The 24,477-nt window shown below is 35.9% G+C and overlaps 1 protein-coding gene across 6 annotated transcripts in view; it reads right to left on the bottom strand.

Moving 5' to 3' along the window:
• LOC134801564 (zinc finger protein rotund-like) overlaps positions 1-24,477 on the bottom strand; it is a 197,697-nt gene that overhangs the window by 18,399 nt on the left and 154,821 nt on the right. Inside the window, exons 1-2 of one of the 6 annotated variants that reach the window (XM_063774178.1) lie at positions 20,604-20,867; positions 18,262-18,834 (exon numbers count right to left, since the gene is read on the bottom strand). The exons of the other annotated variants lie outside the window; for them this stretch is intronic. Coding sequence (XP_063630248.1) covers positions 18,262-18,669 — 408 coding nt within the window. The 5' untranslated portion in view covers positions 18,670-18,834; positions 20,604-20,867. Of the gene's footprint in view, positions 1-18,261; positions 18,835-20,603; positions 20,868-24,477 lie in introns of those variants that run through there. 6 annotated transcript variants of the gene reach the window in all.

Here is a 24,477-nt window from a genome sequence, read left to right as displayed (position 1 = left end):
ACTAAACAGTAAAAATGATGTTCAGAAGTATGAATAACTTGTTTTTACAAATTAAGATAATTCAAATTCATACTTATTTTAAGTTTTAATGCGAATTTCAATGTTTTTTGTACACACCTGTAATAAGCATATAAGTTCGTAGTTATTTGGTGCAGTTAATATTTTTGGTGTCCCGTGCAAAACGTTCTTAACAGAGCACTAATAGAATAAATTCAGTCTTATATTGCAAGTCGGTAAAATGCGTTTTTCAGAGACCGTTTGACGTAGATACATAGCAAAAATTTGGAACAGTTATAGCAACTACCACCACTACCACTGTAAACAAGTCAAAATCGCTTATTTAACCTAAATATCAGAAACGTTGTACTGTTTTTTTAACACTTCCTCAACGAAACAAGATCCCCCGAATTTATAAGACTTCCTAACATTCTGTCCAAATCAGGTCAGATGGTCAGTGGGACCACCATACACCATAAATGCGCAATTACATGGGAGAATGCGTTAGGTTGGCAGCAGTTGTTTTTTAAACGCCTGATGGCAGTGTCACCTGTAGTCGCAGACTGGTTTGACAGTTGCCGAGGTAATTATATGCAAACTTATTTGTTCGTAAGGAGCTGGTTGAGAATAGTTTTTAAAGTATTATCCTCTAGCGGCGCAACATGCAAGAAAAATTGGCAATTTTGAATCAATGGTGTTAGAAAAAAACAACGGGTTCGACTCCGGGAGTGCCGACAGAAGTGAAAACTCAATGACTAGTCCAAAATGTCTGCAGCACTATATATAATTGACCCATCCTCCTTTCTATTGAAAAACTTTAGTTCCGAAATTGCTTGTCAGTGAGCTTGTTTAAAATTCGAAATTCAAATTGGTAGCGTTAATTGTTTAAAATTCGAATAGAAATCGTAAAGTTACCTTGCAGACCTCGCATCTAAATATATTTGGTCATGGTATTTTGAGTTTTATTCACCAGTACTAGAGTTCCCTTTTATTAGCGATTTCATCAAGATGTAGCTTTATTGAATTATATTTGAGTGATATAAAGTTAGAATGTAACTGTGAGATCCTCGTATTTCAACCCGTACAAGATTAGAATCTTTTTCATGTAATGTCATTGAGTTTTTCTTTATTGATTTAAATGCCATCTAAATGAGTGGCCATCTAAACCTTACGGTCACGTGATCGCGTTACGCTGTCTCGAGTTTATCATTTTTTCCCCACCTCAAAAAGTGCCCAGCGCCGGCCGCTAAAGAAGTTTTCACTTCAAAAATATTCGAATGTTTTTTTAAATCGAACGAAACAAAACAAAAGCAACTCTGTTTCATTTAATAATTACGTATTTAAATTTAATTTTAGAGAATTAGTACTAGTATTAGGACGGTGGAACGCTAAAGGTTATACTGGGCATAGACTCGATTGTTTACTTTTTTTAATCAAACAACAGTAGGTAGTTTTGCCAAATGTAAAGACTTTTGCGTCATTTTATATGAATGAAACTAAATAGACGGAAAGTACGCTTATTAATAATTTGTTATTGTGGTTAGTGGTGTATTGATATGATAATTAATTAATTCTAAGCGCAATATTTAATTTAGAACATGATAATATATTGCTAAAGTAACTTTTAAATTGAAGTTCGGCCGTTAAATCTAAAAACATGCTCATAAAATAATAATTGGCTTGCAACTTTGTTGCAGTTATGAGATCAATAAACTAAATTATGGCGTCTGCGTAATTTGTTTGGTTTTAAACGAGACATTTCAAAGAACAGGCCAATTCAAAAGTACACTGATATCAGAATAAATAAATAATAATAAATAAATAAAATAAATATTATAGGACATTCTTACACAGATTGACTAAGTCCCACAGTAAGCTCAAGAAGGCTTGTGCTGTGGGTACTCAGACAACGATATATGTAATATATAAATATGTACTTAAATACATAGAAAACAACCATGACTCAGGAACAAATATCTGTGTCATCACACAAATAAATGCCCTTACTGGGATTCGAACCCAGGACCATCGGCTTCACAGGCAGGGTCTCTACCCACTAGGCCAGACTGGTCGTCAGAATGATTTTTGAATCATGTTATTTGAAGTTGAAGCACGAAAGTGCGTCTCGCCCGAGCTAATACATGTACGGTAGCGAAATCCACGATAACTGAATGACATCAGTTAGATGTATTCTGATATCAGTTTACGTCCGAGTTGACCTGCAAGTCTTAGGTTTAAACTAAGATAGTTCACCAAGCCATGTTTATAGTAACAACTAAATCCGTATTAAAAGCCATATAATGCAGGACAGGTACCATAATAAATTAGCAGTAAAATGCAAGATAAGCGTCTTGGCTGCCCGAATCTGTTATCTATGCTAATCGGCGGGCTAATTTATCTGTGGCCGGTTTTGGCGGGAACTAATCGTTACTATTTTGTCTATGACGTGGGGTGGGGTTACGTTGGCAGCAGTGGGACAAATGGGAAATGGCGGTAGACGTAATTGAGCGGACATGTAGTATAATTTTATTATATTATAACTGGTTATCATACCTATTCGTGGTTAATGTATTACGGAGACTATTAGTTGAAATTAGCTTTAGGCCTGAGTTACACTTGTAAGTTTTACTTACGTAAGTAGGGACAAAGCTATTTGTTAGAATGAGATAACGATATTCATCTCTCATTCTGTAGTATAGCCGTGTCCCTACTTACGTAAGTAAAACTTACAAGTGTAACTCAGGCCTTAAAATAAGTATGCTTATTACTTATTTATCCAAAGAAGATTCACTAAGGTTCAAGTAGGAAAGAAAAAGTAGGATGTGTAAAATCAGCAAGTTCATTTAGTTCGTTTTTTTGCATTAGGTACCTAAAAAAGGTAAAAAACAATATTGATGTGTCTTTTAATTGCAAAATACGTTTTAAAAATAAGTCACGGCAAATATGTAACAATTATACCTAAATATAATACAATCATTTATATTCTTCTGCTTTCATAAGTCATAGTTACTGATTTTTAATGAGCGTTTTTCAATTAAAAGACATGTCAAGATCGCTTATCTTCTTTCTAATGCAAAAAAAACGAACTATAGAAGATGTTGATGTCAACTTAAGCCAGTCTTCTCTGAGACCACGGGGACAATAACGCCGTCCAAGAAACGTCGGAGGTAATATTAAAACTTAATTTTACGCGATTAGTTCCCATTTTAGTAAATAATAATTTTACAATATTAGAATGACACTCCAGGATTGAACCTGCATGACTAGCGGCCATGACTGGCGTTCCCATAACGACCACTTTAAACGCCTGTTCTTGCTAGTTTCGCCGTTATTAATTACTTTGGGCAGGGTTTAATTACGGGAACTATTGAGGTTAAAAATATGTAAAGGGTAGAAATTGTAACCCCAAATTCGGTCATATTTTAGGGCATGATAAGCAGAATCGCTATTGCTCGTGGAGTCTAAGGTTGTGTGAACTTGTGTGCTCAGATCTCGCTCGGGCTATTCGTATTTTTTCTTTTTAATTTTATCATCATCTTCCTCGCTTTGTCCCGGCATTTTGCCACGGCTCATGGGAGCCTGGGGTCCGCTTGGCAACTAATCCCAAGAATTGGCCATTTTTTTTTCTTTCTAATTTAACAAATTAAATTTGTTATTCGTTTTGGTTATAAATAAAATATTTAGACTATGAATATTGTTTTATTTCATTTGTTTGTATACTAACCTATGTAGTTTATGGAGGTTTTTTCCTATGACTTGAACCATTGATAGTAAATAGTAAAGCATGGACAATCGGACTACATTTTATGATCGCAAAAAAGATTCGATCAAAAAAAGATTTCATCGCACCTTTTTAATGGTGCAGGCAACATTCAAAGTAATACCGGGTCAGTATCAAATCAAAAAATCAAGACGAGATAGTTTGGATGCCGCTTTAGACTTTAGAGCACCTGCGCGGGCGCAACAGAGGCCCAAGGCCGCCTAAATGCGCGCGTGACGTCACCCAGCGCAGCTCATTACAGAAACGTCACTCGATCTGTTTGTTAGTGCGTTCTTCCAGAAGAGGCTAACCTAACCTAACTACATTTTACAAGATTTAATTTAGTTTCACCTGTCCCGTTGTCTGCCTGTAATCAAATCTTGCTAGTCAAAAGTTTGACCTAACGTAAGTCGGATGACAATGCAATATACCATGGAGCTGATCTGATGATAGACACAGGAGGTGGCCATTAGGAACTCTATGATAAAACAACGCAACTTAATTGTGTAGGGTTGTTAGAATTGTCTCGATGAGTATTAGTTGCCTGTACGAAAAATTAAATTTTTGCGACAAACTTATTTTGTTTAGACTGAATAAAGCAGGAATAAAACATGAGTCTAAAATATACGTACTGATTTGTATCATTATTAATTCTACTTGAGACATGCTCACATGCTTCTTTTAAGCATTTATTGTATTGGCCTTAGTACCCCAAAACACCCTAGGTCGCCAGCTTCACACTATAGTATGTATCTTTAGGTATTTAAATAAAAGTAAACAAACAGTAGGTAAATTTTCGAGTAGTTATAACATTTATTGGTTAACCGACCAATTACAAAACTGCCTGGATCTGTAACTGAACGACCTGACTTTAACCCATAGTCTAATAAAACATGGTCTTCCATTCCCAGAGTGACACGGGCCTACGTCACAACAACATGGCCGCTATATATAGCGCTATCGCATATTATCATATAGCGCTGTCGCATGATGACGTAGGCCCGTGTCAGTTAGGTGACCTAGAAAAGACGGGAATGGAGTACCAGGCGGAGTATATTATTATACCATGACTTTAACCTAAGTTACAGCTTAAGGAGCCATTTGAGGGTAGATTTTGTTTACTTTTATTTAAATACCTTAATAAATAGTTTAATAAATAGTTTAGACCAGGCAGTTTGACACCATCAAAAAAGCTATTGGACCATAAATATAGAGGAAAAACTTGATTGGTTACAGCACTGTTTTGAAAGAATACTCAAGGAGAGCATCTCAATAAAATGACAAAAAGTTAAAGAAAAATAAATCTTGAACTTGACCTTTTAATTTGAAACAGTAGAAAGAATGAAGCTATAAATATACACTTAAAAACCGATACAGTCTAATTTTAAAAATGAATTAACATTAATCGAATGATCAATAAGATTATTTACATTTTAATATTCAAGCAATCCGATTGAATCAGCGACTTTAATGTAAACGTGTTTAAAGATAAACTGTCCGATTCGAACTTTAAGATACGTCAATTAATAGATCTAGAAACGATATGGATTATATATGTCAGTGTCAAAAGTGATTTTTTTGTTTGAAGAAACGTCACATTTGACACTGACATACCTAATCCATATCGTTTCTAGATCTATTAACTGTCGTATCTTAAAGTTCGAATCGGGCCGAAAGTGTGAAATGTACAGTCACTAACAGAAGTAAGGTTAAGCTGAACTGGGGGCCAAAATGACAAATTGACAATCGTGCATCGACAAACGACAACGAATAGAAAAAATGTGCCGGGTAATGTCCCATCGCCCATACTGTTAACTGTATAGTCAAGTGCACAAATCGTACCCAAAAATATGTCCCATAGCTCTTATGTCAGCGAATTAAGAACTATCCGTTCCGTTCCGTTCCGTAGCTCTTATGTCAGCGAATTAAGAACTATCCGTTCCGTTCCGTTCCGTAGCTCTTATGTCAGCGAATTAAGAACTATCCGTTCCGTTCCGTTCCGTAGCTCTTATGTCAGCGAATTAAGAACTATCCGTTCCGTTCCGTTCCGTAGCTCTTATGTCAGCGGATTAAGAACTATCCGTTCCGTTCCGTTCCGTAGCTCTTATGTCAGCGAATTAAGAACTATGGGACATATTTTTGAAGTTGACCTTATGCCTTTTGTAATAAGGTCCACAGTTGGTACAGTTAGGAGTGTTGCTGTTTGTACCTATCACTTTTAAATAGGCATTAGTGCGATAGAGACAGATAGCGTTTTGTTGTCGTATCGCAAATGATTGGCATCTTATCTAGGCACCCTAAAGGGCCTACCGCCTACATCGAAAAAGGTATATAATCTATCTCTGTCGCTCGAATATGTAAGAGCGATAAATATCGATTTAAATTCTTATCATCATCTTCCTCGCGTTATCCCGGCATTTTGCCACGGCTCATGGGAGCCTGGGGTCCGCTTGACATCTAATCCCCAGAATTGGCGTAGGCACTAGTTTTTACGAAAGCGACTGCCATCTGACCTTCCAACCCAGAGGGTAAACTAGGCCTTATTGGGATTAGTCCGGTTTCCTCACGATGTTTTCCTTCACCGAAAACCGACTGGTAAATATCAAATGACATTTCGTACATATTATGTACCTAAGTTCCGAAAAACTCATCGGTACGAGCCGGGGGTACGTTTTAAATTCATATATGGCGTTAATATTATGATAAGTTCATAAATACCTAAGTATAAAATCAAAATAAATACAGATAATAATTATGCTTATAAATAATTATGGCGTCAAGTAGGTATTAAATTATGAATAATATTGATATTCATCAAAGTTGTTTGAAAGCCTCTAATTGGAACTTAGACAGGTACATTAATCTTAAAGCTTTAGATATTTACAGGTAATGTGACCTTTTTGTTACTTTGTAACTTTTTGGAAAACAAATAACATCTTTAGAGCCAAAACACAATAGGGTATTTGACTGTATTTAAAGGGGCCCACTGTTTAACAGTCCGCGCCAGACGGTATCGGCCTGTCAGTTAGAACAAAATTTTGACAGTTCCGAACAACTGACAGGCCGATACCGTCCGGCGGACTGTTAATCAGTGGGTCCCTTAAAATAAATTATTTTACACCATGCACCAGAAGATTAATAGAGAAACGTAGACAACAGTTACTTTTAGACACAATTTCTATTTTTTAACCCGTATTTATAAAAAGAGTAGGTAATTTGATAGTAACGTCACATGCTAAAGTTTCATATAAATTCCATAGTAGCAAAATCGTTTTGACTGTTCGAAAAAAGAAACTGATTTGACTGTATTTATTGACTTAAAGCAATATGTTTATAGAAGTAAAAATGTACGTAGGTAAACATACATTTTTTTATGTATATTGTATGTAAAAATACGTATGTATTTTTGCAAGATTTCTTTTTATTAGCGAATCAGCTCGCAACGCAATATGTTCACATATGTATGTTTCTTCTTTTATATCACCTTTTGGTTTCAATACCCACACTTGAAACTACAATGTGGATGATATCCAAACAATGCGGCCCCAACCACAACATGTAATTCAATATAACATGTGACATTTCGGTTACCTACTTCACCCGATACACTACACTTGACAAGATATTCTGTATTCGTTATGTGGGGCATTCCAGAAAAGTGTCGGACACGTCATAGTATGTAAGTTTCTTAGTTAGTGTTGGTCAAATCTTGGAAGCTAAATTTGAGCACTTCCCTTAAAGTTACACACCTATTTCAAAATATAATTATTCACAAAAAATATATGGTAATAAGTACCTAGTTAAGTTGAGTGGTTACCTGTATAATAAATAAATAAATAAAAAATAGTACATTTCGATGCTAGTGCGGAAAGTATGTCATTACTTCACGAGTACCGAAATATCTTGCCACTCGCCTGCGGTTCGTGAAAAGTGAAAAGCACTAGTTCGCGAAAACCAAATTTCCGCACGCTAAACAGGTACGTAAAGTAGCACTTTTTGAGCAACTGTATTAAAAATAATTATTTAATATCAGTGGTAAAATAAAGAATAATGTTTCACATTCAATCTAAGGTGTTGTTATATAGTACCGCTACTATCGCCTATAAGATTTACTTCCAAGTAAATCTCATCCAAAATTAAACCTTCATTCGAAGTCGTAAGGACTTTATTTTAAAAGGCTTCCTACATAATATCTGTTAATATTACAACATGTTACAATACATCGATTATATTGTAACAAAGAGATCATCAGTGTGGTGTTATTGTTGCTTTGTTTTGATCCCTTTGTAAGTATTAACCCTTCTGTTTCTATTGTTTTTAAGTTCTTAGACGAAGGAATAATAAAAAAAAATATTATATTAGTTTGGAATTAAAGTTTTATGCGTCTACCTGTTTTAGTATAAATTTCCTGTTTTAGTTTTAATCGGCTTATCTAAACTTAAATTTAGTTTTAACCTGCAATAATATGTTACTCTTTGAAGGCCGCAAAAATATGTGACACACTCTTATGGCTCTACAAATAAGATCGTGTCAGATATTTTTGCGGCCTTCGTTGTGTAACATATTATTGCAGGTGACTGTACAATCAGCAACACTCTTAACTGTCCATCGGTGGACCTTATGCCGTTCGTAATAAGGTTTATGAACTGTCAGTTAACAGGGTGGGCGGTGGTATCAAAAATGGTACTTTAAAACTAAAACTAAAGTATTCAGTGAGTTAAGTAGCAATATTTAGGCGGAAGAAGCTTATAAAACCTTTAATAGGGTATTTTCCTACTAGTCAAATCAGTTACTTTTTTAGAACTGTCAAAACGATTTGCTAATATGGAATTTATATGAAACATTACATCGTGACGTCACGGTCAACTCGCCTGCTTTTTATATTTCTATCAGATTGATTAAATAGAACTTGTGTTTAAAAATAACTACTATCTGTGTTTTTCTAATAAATATCTGGTGCTTTATTTCATGCATGGTGTAAAATAATTTATTTTAAATACAGTATAATACCCTATTATGTCTAGAGACCGTCTAAGCTAACTCTGCACAGTACCGTGTTTGATTAGCATAGTGTTATTTTTAAAGTCATAATTTCAGAGAAAGACTTACTATATTGTTTTTAAAAATTAAGCAAGATTTTCAGAACAATTATGAAAACAGAATAGAAAAAATTATAACAATATTACGGAAAATTCACTTAAAAACACACTACACTAAAACTAAGTTATACAAAGTGATCCAAAGTGAATCTTAACTCAAGGTCATAGAATACATTTTGGTGTACTCCTGAATAATACAGTCGAGCAGTCGTTACTGCTATTGTTTTAGAGTTTAATTTAGTTTGATCCAAGCGTTAGGAGGTTGGCTAAAAGTTGAAGGAAGTAATACAAGATATGTGCTTATTATAAGTAACCAAGAGCTGAGAACGTGCTAGTGTAGGGTGACCATAATTCTCGGTTTTATGAAAAAAATAAATGTATAAGTGAAGACTGAAATACAAAACCTGTTGCTTTAAAATTTTCTATATTTAGTGTGTTTCGTACTTATAAACGTAATTGATCCTACATAGCACGAGGTTTTTTATGCAATGTTTATGAAGAGTAGTAAAAAAAAACAAACCTAAAGTTGGAACAGAGTAAAGGGACCCAAAGATTACCAGTTCGCCGGACGATATCAGCCTGTCAGTTGTTCAGAGCTGTCAAATTTTGCGTTTAACTGACAGGCTGATATCGTCCGGCGAACTGGTACCTAATCTGTGGGCCCCTTTACTCTGTTCCAACTTTAAGTTTTTTTTACAGTGCTCTCTATTTCTCTTTAACGAAACAAAATCACAATGAAACAATGGTATAGGTATGTCAATAAAAAAAACGACCAGACTAAATGAACCTATTTCAATTTATACATATAACTATATTTTTTGCATCTTACATTTGCAATACCTACGTAGTTAACATGTAATTGTAATTCTCATATGAAAGAGCACATTCTTCTATAACAACACAGAAGTTGGAAAAAGACAAACGCCAAACGAATACCCAGAACCATGGTCACCCTATGGAATGCCCATAGCCTGCGGCCAAATTATATCACCCGAGATAAAGATAGCCGAATCGCGTGTCGGCGCGGGCGCAGCTATTACAGCAATTTCGGTACTGACTCACCACCACACTTCAAAAACGACTTAAACATCATTAAGTCGTTTTAGACTTATGCCCTTTTAAAACTGAGGGGATTTTTTTATACCTTATTAATAAAAGAACTTAGGTATAGTTTGAATGGTTAGGACATATGCCGTTTTAAAATTGAATTAAAGTACCTTAGGCTAGCCTATTAACTTTGTACTAGTACATAGACAAAAGAGTACATAAGTTAATAAGTGTTCCGTAGAGGTTTTCAAGCCGAAGGGCAAAGATTCGAACTCTAGTCACGCGATTGACTACGTCTTTTTATTTTTTTACGAAATCTTGGTGGCAAACAAGCGTACATACCGCTTGACAAACAGTTATCGTAGCCTAGGGACGATCGCAACTAAAGAGCTTCTCATATAAAAAAATTGCATTGCCGATTCTCGGTACCTACATTATGAGAGATACATTTTTTTATTGTACAAAAGAACTACGTATGGATGTGATTATTTACGTATCTACACGTAAATAATCACATCCAAAAATCAATAGCAAATACCAAAATCAAAACTATTCTCTGGCAAACCTACTTTGTCAGAAAATGGCGCGAAATTAAAATTTTCTATGAGAGTACAACCCTTTGCGCCTAATTTTTTTTGCGGCCTTTTTCTACTGACAGAAATGGCTTGCCAAACTATGTATTTAACATATGTTGATTTTTTTTCTGCAAGTTTGAAAGTAGTTTTTATTACAATCAATTGATACATTAACAAAGTACGAGAGATCTCGTCTCCCATTGTAGCGCTACTAAACAGACAGCACAAAAAACCGCTATAGCAACAACATACCATTACCAAGTTACCAACATAACGAAAACGGTGGCGCGAGTAGCATGGTCTATGTATATTATAGCTACCGATTGCCAAGTCAGTTATGATAAAAAAACCGTCCAAGTGCGAGTCGGAGTCGCGCACGAAGGGTTCCGTACTGTTACGCACAAAAGTCAAAAAAATCACGTTGTATTTACTTTACAATACAATACAAATACTCTTTATTGCACACCTCATTACAGAAAACAATACAAATAATACAGGAAGAAGTCAGTTACTTTATTCTCTTTTTAGTATTTGTTGTTATAGAGGCAACAGAAAATACATATCATCTGTGAAAATTTCAGCTGTCTAGTGGTGACAGACAGACAGACAGACAGACAGACAGACAGACAGACAGACAGACAGACAGACAGACAGACGGACAGTGGAGTCTTAGTAATAGGGTCCCGTTTTTAACCTTTGTGTACGGAACCCTAAAAATGAGTAATTTCAGATTGGATTTTGAGTAAATCATTTTTTCGAGAAAAATTGTAAAATCTATAGCTTAAGTTAGCATTGGATTCCAACTTGCAGTACGGTAGTACTATTAGTTATTCTGTGCTTGCAGTAGAGTCGAATTATTGGTGTGGAAATTACAACAGCTTCCTTCACTATTTTATAGTTTTATCAAGTGTTTGAAAAGAAATGCATCGATATCGTACTATCGTTTTATAGGTGTTTTTGGTGGTTCTGTATTGTCTCTTTGTTATGTACTTGTTTTATGCAATACTATTTAAAGCATTTCTTTGTTTTTCTGGTAAGCTAATATATTGTTGCCAGCTAAATAAATTGTTGTCGCAAATTTTACACTGGGTCCTATTGGTTTTTCTATACAAACCTATGGTAGTATTCTTGACATTTAAAGCGGGTAATATGAATATGCCTAAATCTTTGACATTCACTTTGAATAGTAACATATGAAATTAATGTTAATAGGATGCATAGACTATTATTATTTTTTATTTATCTATGCTCACTATGCTAGCCAGTATGTATGTAGTTATAATGGTGACGCAATACGTGCTCGTAATGGTTGGTGTCAATCAAAATTACACGCTAACAAAATTCAAACGCTCTTCCTAAACCCGCCTCAAGCCAAAACAGACTCTAAGCCAAATTAAAAAAGCCGTAATTACTTTACGTATTTTATTAGTCCTTGGGGGTTCTGAGAAGTCTAGCCGCTATAAATATATTTTGGTTAACGTTTTGGTAATTCGAATTTAAAGTTTTAATACGATAAATGGTTTTTGAATAAGGATGCGAAGATGAAAGATTGGTGGAGAAGATAACGCTTTTTTAATTCGAGTCCTTTTTTTACAAAATGGCTTGTACGTAGATACCAAAATGTAACTTGTAAAAAGACAAGTGCATTATTGAATTGAATGGGTCAGATTGATTCATTCGAAGTTTTTATACCTACGTCACGATGGCAAGTAGGGTTTAAAAATCAGGATCCAATTTATTTAACGATTACTCTGATAGTAATACCTACCACCCATAAGTAAGCTAAATATAAATTAAAAACTTACCCACTATGCTTAGTGATACTTACAAATACTTATAAATCAAAGAGCAGATGATAAATTGATAATAATAAACAGAATACAAATCAACTGACAATGACAGTTAAATTAGTTAAAGACAGAACACTGCAAATTCTTAATAAACAGAAAGAAGAAACTACGTCAGCCAAACTAAAAAAATCGCAGAGAAGCGAGCAGCCAAAGAAAACACATCAGTCATCGCGCGACATTGACAATGGTAGGAGCCGGTATGCGGCCTTGAGTCGATTCGGACGGACGCATTTGCGCGGGATACGATCGATATTTCTAATCGATTATACGCACACGATTATGTTGGTAGCATTGTATGTAATTGATAATTTGTTTATGGCCAGTTAGCACGCGTGCTTTCAAAATAGACCTTGTTTGAGGAAAGTTAAGGTTTGGTTTCCAGGAATTGATGTCGTTACTTTGCTGGTTTTTGAAAGTAGACTGTATTTTATTAATTGTGCTAAGGCTTGTTTTAAGAATTTAAAGAAAGAGGAAGCCTTCGTATTGTGAGCTTTTGAATATTCGTTCGAGCTGATACAGTATCGTTAGGTATATCACGTTAGTTTGTATAGTATATGTAGTTAGTTAGCTTATATAAATATAAGCTTTGTCATGTACCATCACGCTCCGCGATTGTTACGCCATTTATGGTCCTAGCTACATTGGTTGTTCCATACTTACGCTATGGAATGTCCAATTTAGCTAGAAACCCAAATGGCGTAACAATCACGGAGCGTGACCGTACATGTATTTTTAATTTATCTGATCTTATTATCAAAGTTAGATTTACTTAGTCTTTTTATCAGGGACGTGATAAACTTGTTGTTTTTCTCTTTACGAAAGGTACATACAGTCAGATGCAGTAATGTCAGTTTGTAAGCAGTGGCGTTAGGTACTTTTGCTGACTGTATAGTCGACGTCAAAGATAGGTGTATATTTTTCGCCTTATCACAAAGGAGTAAGATGCAAAAGTGTAAATATATCTTTGATGTCGACTATAGAATTCAGAGGCTTATAAAAGTGTCGATAAATATTAAAGATATTGTTGAGGCGACCCAATAAATCGGAAATTTAAATTCGGGATTTTTTCGTCGCAAGCTCATCAGATTCAAATTTGTGATAATCCCATACGAAGATTTGAAGGTTAATGGTTTTGAAAGTCAGATTTTGGGATAAACGAAGCTGTTTTGGGTCAGACTGCGTGAGCACAGGCACGTAAAGTGACACTTTACATATGACCTTGATATTGGAACGCGAAAATCTTGGAACAACGTGGAATAATTGAACACGTTGAATTGAAAAACTTAAAAGGAAACTTACGTAATGGGGTTAGGTCGACTAGTCCAAAGTTAGCATTAGGTATAATGTACTTAATTTGAAATATTTTAAGATCAGCCGTTGTAGGTATTAAACATAAATCCAATCGTATTATTGGATAAGGTATGTAATTAGTACAATATAGATTTTTCTTCAAGAAGATACAGACGTAGCTTAAATGATAAGAGTGATTTGAAATCAGACAACCCTATGCTACCGAGGAACGAACTAAGAGTATAAAAGAGTAGTTAAGTAGCTAAAGAAAGAGATTGTATTACCATTGTACACCCCCATCTCACTCACACAACAAAGTGGATAGTAGGACTATTAGTAGGTAATGTATTATCTACACGATGATCTTTTACACACACACGTTTAGGCAGGTGTTGTTCCTACTTTGGCTAGATGGTGTGAATATTTTGCTAGATTTGGCTTAGAAAATCCAATCTAGAATAATGAACACAATTTAAAGTAAAATACATATGTAAATTTCCTGGTTGCCCTGAAAACCAGCGCCATAAGCTAAGTATCTTAGTCATCGGCATATGCTGAGTGGCATATTTTGGTGTTAGAATATATAAGAATAAGATGATAGGTTAAGTTTTATGTTTCACACCAAATAAAGTATTTCTATTTCTAAATACAGAAAATCAAAAACTGTTTTCCTCAAGTTGAATATTATTTTCCAGTCGCCTTTGGTTGAGACAGTTTCTAAAAATATCGATGTTATATTTAAAATACCTACTAAAAAGGTATAACGTATAACCCAAGGTATAATATATGCGACCTTGGTAATCATTTCCTCGCCCGTACAGATAGCAGATCCAAGTAAGCAAATCGTATGTATTTTGTGTAAACATAGATAGAAGTGATGCAACTGATAAGGCAATGAACGCACTCAGACGTTGATAATATGTTTAATACAGTATTGAAGTCATCGAAAATGTTGGTAATGTAGTAAATTAAAAATTGAACACAAGAATGCTAAAATCTAAAACTGTCGTTTCAGGAATTACTCTTTTCTAAGCATGAGATAAGTTCCAAAGTAAAATTACTAATAAATACGATTTTGTCTAGGGAATGCAAATCGGTTATTTTCGGTTATTTTTTGTATCGAAATAATCGGTTATTAACCGAAACCGCGGTTATTTCCATACAAAAAATAACCGATTTGCATTCCCTAATTTTGTCCCAGTCGCAGTGGAAACCGCTGGGCCGTGGTGTTCGGAGGCAAGGAAGTTTGTTAAGGCTGGCGTCCACTAGACTCGCCGAGGCGAATCGAATCGAATCGCAATAATTCGCCTCCTATATTTTCTATGCAACTGCGTCCATTGACGAATAGCCGCGGCGCGCCGATTCGACTCTCCGCGCGTATTGCTCGTCAGGCGAATTTCTGCGGCTACGCGTTTCGACTCGACTCGGCGAGTCTAGTAGACGCCAGCCTTTAGAGACTTGGGGCGGCGTCTACGTGACAAAGGGTGCGATCCCCGTTCAGGCTCCTACCTAGTCCAACAGATATCGCTTGCCATCCAGCGCGGTAATGCCGCTAGTATCTTTGGCACTTTTGGGCTGGGTGGGGGTCGGGATGGGGCTGATAGTGTAAGTAATAGAATGGTATATCAGTAATGTGTTTAGATTTTAAGTTAGGATATATGTAGATTGTTAAGCTAATAAAAGTTCCAAAGTTAAATTACTTAAAGCTAAATGTCTTATACTAGTTAGGAAGAACTCTTTAAATAATCTTATAAGAATGTTACGGAAAATCCCAACAAGACCATACATATATCTAATTCAGAGTATACGCGGACAACTTATAAGTTGAGTTGATTAGCTTGTATTGTATAAGAAATAATGCATATGTTGGTGTGTCTGGCTCTCGAACGGGCTTCTTTTGACGTAAGAAAACAGAGAACAGATGGTGTATTGCCTTTATGTCCGTGATAAAGCATCTGTCTTTCACGCACTTACGCATTTGTGGACTTGTCAAGAAGAGACATTTGCTTATCTATGATACTATAGTAGCTTTAAAAGCTTTAATCTGACAAATGTTTCATGAAAATTATCGAGGTGGTTGCATGAGCCTACTTTTACTGTGATATCGTATATGGTTTGGCATTAAAATTTAATAGTCTCTGACCAAAAATTGGCTTTCTGGCATTTTGAAAAAGGATTAAAAGTAGCGTGTAAAGCGACAATAGGAATACGTCCGCGATTAAATAATTTTGCTGGATAGGTATTTGAAAAGAATATTAAAACGTATGTTTAAGGTTTAAAGATTAGCGTAAAACGTTTGCAACTTAAGCTCAACATTATTTTATTTATTGTCGACGACTTTACAACTTTGTCATGATTTGACTTAAGATCTCTAAAAGTTTTGGCACTAGCACTTTCAGTGGCGTCCTTGAAATAAATATTAACGCCTGTGGAGACATATCACTATATTTGCATATCGAAATACCCACTAGCGGAGTTTATCGTTACGCGAGGGGTCCTTATCAAGACCTTCGAATTCTACCGGGTCACGCTTATCAAATGTAGCGATTTCTTGGATATTGTAAGAAAAAATGTGTGACTAATTATTATTACTATTTACACATTACCATGTTTGATATTGCGATCAAAAATACAGACTTTTTATATGGATTAGTAAAATATCTAGATAAAAAGCGGATGAATTGTTGCGATATTGCGAATGTTTGAATATTTAGTGGGAACTATTTAAAGAAGTCTTATTAGATTTTTTACCATAAACAGATAAAATCTTAAAGCAGTTCAAGCTATCCTCAGTACAGAAAATATACTAAATGTAACTTTTCAATCAGAGAAAACTCATCACGTATATTCAACGACATGTAATGTTGTAAGCTTGTTCTGTTATACAGTTCACATGTAACATTAGTAACAATCATGCAGGTAGTAAACATGATTTGAAGACGCATGTGAGCGATAAAGTCAAGGCCAAACTCCACAAGCGCCCGCGCGTCAACTAGCACCAAAACCCGAAATTAAGTCAAAGATCCCAATCTCCCGGAACAAAATTTAAACAAAATTCATTAGCACTCGTTATCTATGTAATTGAATTTGTTAAAAAAAAACCACAGACAATAGGTATCGTCCTATACAACCTCTGCGCGACCCGGGGACCTTGGCTCGCTCAAGGCACATCCGTACTCATCAGACACTAATGACTGCCGTCACTCTAAGGCTTTCATTCCGACAATTGTCGAATTAAACAATTAGGATGATTTGGTATGTGGCGACGATGATTTTGGAGCTAATGAAGAAGTAGCATTAGGAGTTGATGAAACAATACATGTTTATTCAGCAGAGTAATCGATTGGAGATAAATCATTCCATCAGTCCAAGTAGGTACAACGTAACTGGTGACCGAAGAGCTGGCGGCTTCCTAGCACAACGTATCAGCATTGTGATACAGCGAGGAAATGCCGCCAGCATCCTTGGTACAATGCCTCAAGGGCCTATTTAAGCTAGTTATTAATTTAGTTTAGTATTTTTAGTACCTCTGTATATTGAATTATGTTAATAAATGGTTTTTAAAAACTTACTAGTACATATTTAAAAAAAATGAAGTCCAGTGTGTAAAGTGGACTAGTAGATAATACGAGGAAAACGTGGTATTCATTTCCATAATGACAATTGTAGGCGTGCCTCTATATCTATTGTTGCATAAGATGACAAGGAAATCAATAAAATCAGTGGAATCACTGAATTTGAAGTACTTGTAAGTCGTAATGTCGTAAAGAAAAAAATCCGCTTCTAATCAAGCGTTGATGAATAATTTATTAAACATGATAAAGCGATCCATCATTTGAACATGAACATGAACGTCTAAATTTATTGAACTCTAATTTATAATTAGAAGGAAGTCTTATTACCTTAAATAAGGCAGTACAGACTTATAAGAAACGTCGGATGGTAAGAAAAATGGCGTATCAGAGTAATTCCCAATTGGAATCTTGAAAACCACTGTAAATAGAAATAAATACTTTTACGGGCTTATGCTAATAAGATTCGCGTCACGGCTTTTTGGAGTTGAAAGGAAATAAATCTATGTAAAAATGGCACTTGAACCAAAAGCGTTTGAGAGGCGCTATTAAAAATTTACCGCATGAACAGGGAAGTGTCAAGGATTGCTACGCAAACATCTTATTGAATAGGCGTACTTAGAAACCCAAATACGTATTGAAGAATTTATTTATTTAAGAGCTCTCCAACAAGAACACGTTAAACTGCCCCTGCGCATGTTTAAGGCACTCTTGTCAGAATAAATAATTATATACAATTAAGATACAGAGCTAAAGATAATATTCATGTTGATTTAGTTGAAAATCCGTATACGACTTAGCGTGGAAACAAAATTAGTCAGATAAAGTCGAGAGATCAAACCGCCAACGGCATGATAACTCAAATTAAAGCTTAATTTGATGAGCGTAAGAATCATCTCGAGATTAATAGCTACGCGGAACAAACTCGTGCATCGTGATTCTGTATAATGATCCCCGAACAATGTGTTAAACCACCGAATATTACCAGGCGTCATGACGTCAGGTAACGTTGAAGACTTCCGAAGCCTTCAAGGATGCTGATCCAATCATTATTAAAGCAAAAACTCTGACCTTTTCCTCCTGGATGCTATGTCCTCCGTTTTCGGAAAGGGGAGTGGAGGGTGCGCTGTATCCTTTGGGCCCGTCGTCGTGCGGCGTCATCTGTCGCTGCACCTCGTTCTCCTGATCGTTGTGTATCCTTATGTCTTGCAAACCACTTTTAAATTCGGATAGTCTTAATACGGACGGCTTCATTTCAGGCATTTCGTCGGGGTGTTCGTATCGTCTCAAGTCTGTGAGGTTGGTAGCGAGATGGCGGTGGTGGTCTAAGGGCGGAGGGACCCCTATGGATCTCAGGTGTTCTATGCTCCTGTGTATGTGGGAGTAGTTGTCTATGGGTATCTCGGCCATCAGAGGCGAGTTGTGGTAGTCCAGACCGCCCCCGTCCGGCCTGTAGTCGATTGTCCTTCCTTCCATCATCTTGGCAATTAAAAATGTCTATCTAAATATAAAGTATAATATCGTTTCGATCGTTCGATCGAGTGGTTATTTGGCACTATCTTACAAAAATATACGGTTTCTGTCTTCGTATTCTACGCTTTTTGGGTGTCATGGAATATTTCGAGATCCTCCGTTGAGATTTGGCTGGAAGAACAATAAACCAAAATTTAAAAGAATGCTAATTGCTTTGTCTGAAATGTTGTCTTTTATCAACATCAGTGTACAATCGGGCATGAATTTATCAATTGCTTTAAGCTCAGTCATTTAAAACTAGATTTGACGAGTGAAAAAAAGCCGGTGTTTTTTTTGTGTGGCAAGCAGGTGACGAGAGCCGCCGTGTAGGCTGTGTCAATGATCTAGCCCCTAGCCCACATGCCGCATCGAATAAGGCTTCGATAGTCATGCGGCGTACAGGCGCGCTTACAATCAACAACGATTTTTATCTCATCTGCTTTTAAACCTACCAACGTATCTGAAATTTCAATTAGTTCTCTCCACAAATCATTTTTTTTTACTAATGGGATTTGTCTAATTGATATAGAATTAGCAGCTCCTAACAACCTTTTTGAGACCATAAAAGCTAAATCACACATTCAGAATGTAATAAATGTTAAAACAGATTAAGTCCATTGGTACGCTTCGGTAGTACGTCTAATTACACTTGTGCCGGCAAGTGTACGTGTAGAGACCGGCATACACGGCTGTCAAAGATATAATTGCGCGTACAAAGAACAAGAACATTTTGCCGTTGATGCTACCAATCTCCAAGCAAATATGGTTCTTACTGATAAAGCTATAGGGGTGTATGGAGGAGTTGTTGAAGTAAAGTTTGTATAGGGCCCCACGGTTGATCGACTTCAAGATTCGTAATCATAATACTCGTTCGGGGCAAGGAAGTGGTTCGGCCGGTAATTAGGTTTTTGTTAACTATCCGAACTTACCTATCGAACTCTGGACACGCTTTGACGGAGTTTAAAGATGACAGTTTTGATGATGATGGTTTTATTGAATTTTTGATGGATTTAATAACAGGAGATTTATTATTCTTTAAGGATCGTGTAGTAAAAATGACGATTATTTGTTTTAAGGATTTTTTGTGAGTATAAAAAAATCTGATGCTCTTGATTGAAGCAGGTTTGCTGACTGATTAGGTAGTCTAGTAAAATATTTTATGCAAAAAAAAAATATAAAATTTACAAATTTACGTATGGCAATTATTAATAACATGTTTTTATTTTTGTGTTATTTTTATTTATTATTGTTTAATATTTTGACTACAATGTAAATTCAAGTTAAACAATCGATTTTTATATTGATATTCCATATAAAAACGTTTACAGATCAAAGCAACAACCAATAAATATTTAAATTGGGGCATTTTTTCAAATATTCGTAGTCGTGTCAAGAGCATTTTTTGTACAAAAACTGTGTTCCACGCACTTTTTGTGCCGGTTGGTGACACTTCATAACTGGCTTACGATATTTCATACCTAGTGGACCGTGCAATACAAGGTTAGGTGGCAAAAACTTTTGCCATGGCGCGAATTGCGTAAAAAAACTAATTCTCTATGGTCACTTTAAGATAAATTTGAAAAAGACAACATTACAGACAAAAAATAGAAATTTATATTTTTTTGGGAGTGGATTCCTTGATATTTTTTATAAAAATAATAAGTAGTAAACTAAACATAAACAAAACAATCTTCCTCGCGATCGTTAAGCTTCATACTGCAATAAAAGTTAATTTAAAAATAACATCGCGGCACACTGTCCAAAAATATTTCCGTATTTATAGTCGGGCATCCAAGGTCGTCTGCGAACGAGGGATCTTACATAAAGTTACCCTCTTACCCTCCCAGGGGGAGCCGGCAAGGAGTCCATCCCCCTTTAATTAAAAAAGAAAAAATCCATACCTGTCACTGTCCAAGTCCTCATACACCAATTATCACCATTTTAAAATCACAGTTTGTTCCTATCTAAATGTCACTTATTTTATATCACATAATAAAGGTAAACACTATGTCACAACACGGCAAGGCAGTCCAAGGCTTCGTCGCCAAAAATTCTCAAAAACACGAAAAACATTAAAAATAAAATCCGGAAAAAAATGCCGGCCGAAAAAACGTGCCGTGCTCTTGACCCTGCGGCACAATTATGAATGCGGCGTCGTTACTAGGATCAAAATTACCAGATTTTTTGTGCTCAATATTTTAGTGTGCTATAGGTGTATAGTTGTGGAGACCACATGTGGTGAGGGCGTCCCTCTCGCACTCAGGGATTCGCGTGTGCTTTGGACATGTGCTCGGAGCTTGCTTGCTTGATGCAGGCCAGCGCTGACGAATGCAACTCGCCGCCTCAGACCAGCGCGGCAAAAACGAGACTGAAATTCAGATCTATAGTAGAAAAAGTGAACTACCGCGCGAGGGGTACACTAACACATAAAATGAAAAAAATCACACGGACGCTAACAACGAAAGACGCGAGCTTAAAAAAAATGGAGTGGGGATCGGCGGCGCCGCTCGCCGCGCTAGCGCTGTCCCGGTCGCTCGCGAGCCGCACGCACACAGCCACGCCGCGGTTTAAGCGAAAAAAATGTGTACACATTTTTTTATTATTCACCATTTTTATGTGTGTAAGTGGGCCCAGTGGAAGAAGGACGGCGCGACGCCGGCGGGGCGCGACGCACAAGAGGAAGCGAGACGGGGTGCACGCCACGTGCTCGTCCCCCGGTATTAAATAATAATTAAAATGGCTACAAGATACGAGATGCATGGTAGACTATTTTTTGGCCGAGCTTTTGGCTTTTTTGCGGTGCTTTTTGTGAAATCGTAAATTGGTGAATAAACGCCGATTGACACATATCGAGGTGCGCGAGTGGCATCGCGCCGAGAAAAAAGGCGAAGGCCGCGAAAAAGAAGTTATTGATTAAAGCGGGGTGTCCACGGCGCAAATGAGGGAGTCTAATTGTATGCAAGGGAACCGGTGTCGGGAATTTGCAAGTGAAATCGCCTGCTTTGGAGATCGAACCAATATCGACGACGAATCACAAAAAATACTGATGGTTTCTTACCCAGTATCCATAGTTGCTTGATAATTAAAAAAAAAAACTAAACCCAATGCATTTTGCGTGGAAAACATTGTCACTCACTTAAGTAAAAAAAAAACTGCACACATATTTACTCAGAAAGAAAACAATAACAACCTACCCACAATATCAAAATTAGCTAGGAACAACTTTATTAAACATTTATCTAATTCTGTTAACGCCATAATGCAAGAATATAGGCATTAAAATGTGTACCTTCTATGCATACATAGCCTCCTAAGGCCCAGCCATACAAATGAAAAATCTGCCACAGAAATTTGAACCTACTATGTAGAAAATAGAGTTGATTTTGCGTTGTTCAAAAACTGAACGAAACAAAAGCAAAAGCAACTCTGTTCCAATCGAATATGATTTAAATTTCATTGAACTGAATAAGTACTATAGGTAGAACCTTGGGCCTTAGGAGGATAGGTAAAAACACAGATATTTACTAAGCATTTTGTCAGTTTAGTCTAATCGTGCATTAATAGTATTTTTTATAATTTGATTAAGTATATTAATATTACAATACCTATGTAATATTATTACATTCATAAAATTACTAAACATGTCCATACTTCAACAAGAAAAAAAAAATACAAAACCAAAAAAAATCAAAGGACAATAAATACCACGATAATTTTAATACCAATACAAATAAACCAATTTAAATATTCATAGATATCATTAAGCCCGCAATAGAAGCTAATAAGGGCAGTGACACACGATCGATGTTCATTGTATGTATGTTTGTATGTATGTATGGAGGGAGCCGGCAGATGTTCAGCCAGTGACCGTGGTCAGGGATACGCGGACATCGGAGATTAAAGCCCTAAAAAGGGGATTTCGTATCGGCATATTTTATTTTGAGATTATTTTTTGTTGCATAATAAAGAACTATAATAAGTTTTATACTGAAAGTATAAAGATAAAGGTACAAATTTGTTTGAAAAGTTCGGTTTAATAGGAAATAAAAATAAACGAAAAACAAAATTGATGCTTAATTTAGTTTTTTTAGAATATTTGTAGAATTTTTAAATGCATTTTTATATTGATTTACCTACATTACTTACATTGAGTTTCGATATTTTTTATAATAATATCTCCTAATGATAAACAATAATTATAAGAAACTGCAGTATATACCTACTATGTACTTTAATAAACAATCAAAATATATTATACTATTAGTAGTAGTATGCACTGATTTGCAAATAACCACGACTTGAAACTTACGACACGAGACCCGAGGGACTTTACGATAATAAGAATTAATATCGTTTCATTCCATTCTCGAAACAATATTCCATTGAAACAATACAATACTACTGACAAGGAGTAATAAAATGTGCTTCTAAAACACCGACCTCTGTAGTCTCATACAAATCGGTTAATCAGTAAAGAGAAGATACAAAAGGAGAAGATAGCGACCTTTTTATTGCACTAGTAATAAAGTTTTGTAATAAACTTTCGATTTTACCGAAAAGCACAACGTGATAAAAAATGGCCTCCCGGTTTTCGTTTTTATCATTTTTTCCTATAATTCCATTTGTTCATTATGTTTGAAAAACAAGGAGCTAATGCAAACACTTGTTTGCACTAACTTTTTGCTGTAAAAACTTTTTTGACACTTTTGTTTTCTAAAATTAGGGTTGCGTTAAAAATTGAATAAGAAATGTCCTTGAAACTATGATTTTTTACTCGTCTAAAACATGTTGACGTTTTTTACTCTGTGCAAGGGTTTGACAACAATTGAATGAAAAGGTTTTTTGATGCCAATTCACCTGCTTAGGGACGGAAGTCGGATGTACGATAAGAATGTTTTATCAAATATAATTCATTATTTTTATTCAAATTGTGCATGATCAAGTGTTCCCACAGGTGTTGTACTAGGGTCTTGATTATATCTGATTTAAAAATAAAATTAAAAAGTTTATGATTTTTTTAAATTTGTTAGAGGTCTTAAAATTGAAAAATAGATAGCATTAATTCAAAGGCTCTCAATAATGTATAGATACATCTTGCTCGACTCAAAAGATAAAACCAAAGCTACAAATCGTTATAACATGAGCTAGCAACTGACGTGTGCAACTAATTTCCTACGTGTTCCATCATCACAAAACCTGTATTTTGGGAGTCCGCCATTTTGATCTACACGATCTATAGCTCGTCACTATAATCATAATTTAAAATTTCCTTGAACATTTAAAATCGCTGCACCTCCACCACCGCTGCTTTTGATTGCGTCAAAAAATTTTTCGTGGTGAAAACGCGTCGGTGGATAATGTGAATGGTAATATGGTCGTGTAAGTTGGTTAGAGGGGGTGAAGTAGTAGGAGGGGAGGAGCGTGCGAGTGGCCGGTGATCCATCACGCAAATGTTCTGAACCGGATTCGGGACTGGTTCTACAGAGTAAGACGATTTTTCAAATTGTCTCTTGAAAATGTTTAAGTTTTTCGCCGGTGAAGTCATGTTTATTACCGATTGTAATTAGTTTGCTGTTTTATTTTTAGTATAAGACTGGTAGTCGAAAACAGGTCCATGTCAGATTCATACTTTAGGAGTTAAGGTCTAAGTATAGCCTAAACTTAGGTAGCCTCATCCATACGTACTTTATACGCTCTACTGCCAGGGCCGGATTTTCTCCTAGGCCAACCTAGCTGGTTTTGAGATGGAGAAAACCCCCCCCCCCCTAAATTCTA

This window comes from Cydia splendana, chromosome 22 (assembly GCF_910591565.1).
Source record: "Cydia splendana chromosome 22, ilCydSple1.2, whole genome shotgun sequence".
NCBI lineage: Eukaryota > Metazoa > Arthropoda > Insecta > Lepidoptera > Tortricidae > Cydia > Cydia splendana.
Note: the sequence above shows the minus strand (reverse complement) of the source record. Positions and strands in the feature narration are given on the sequence as shown.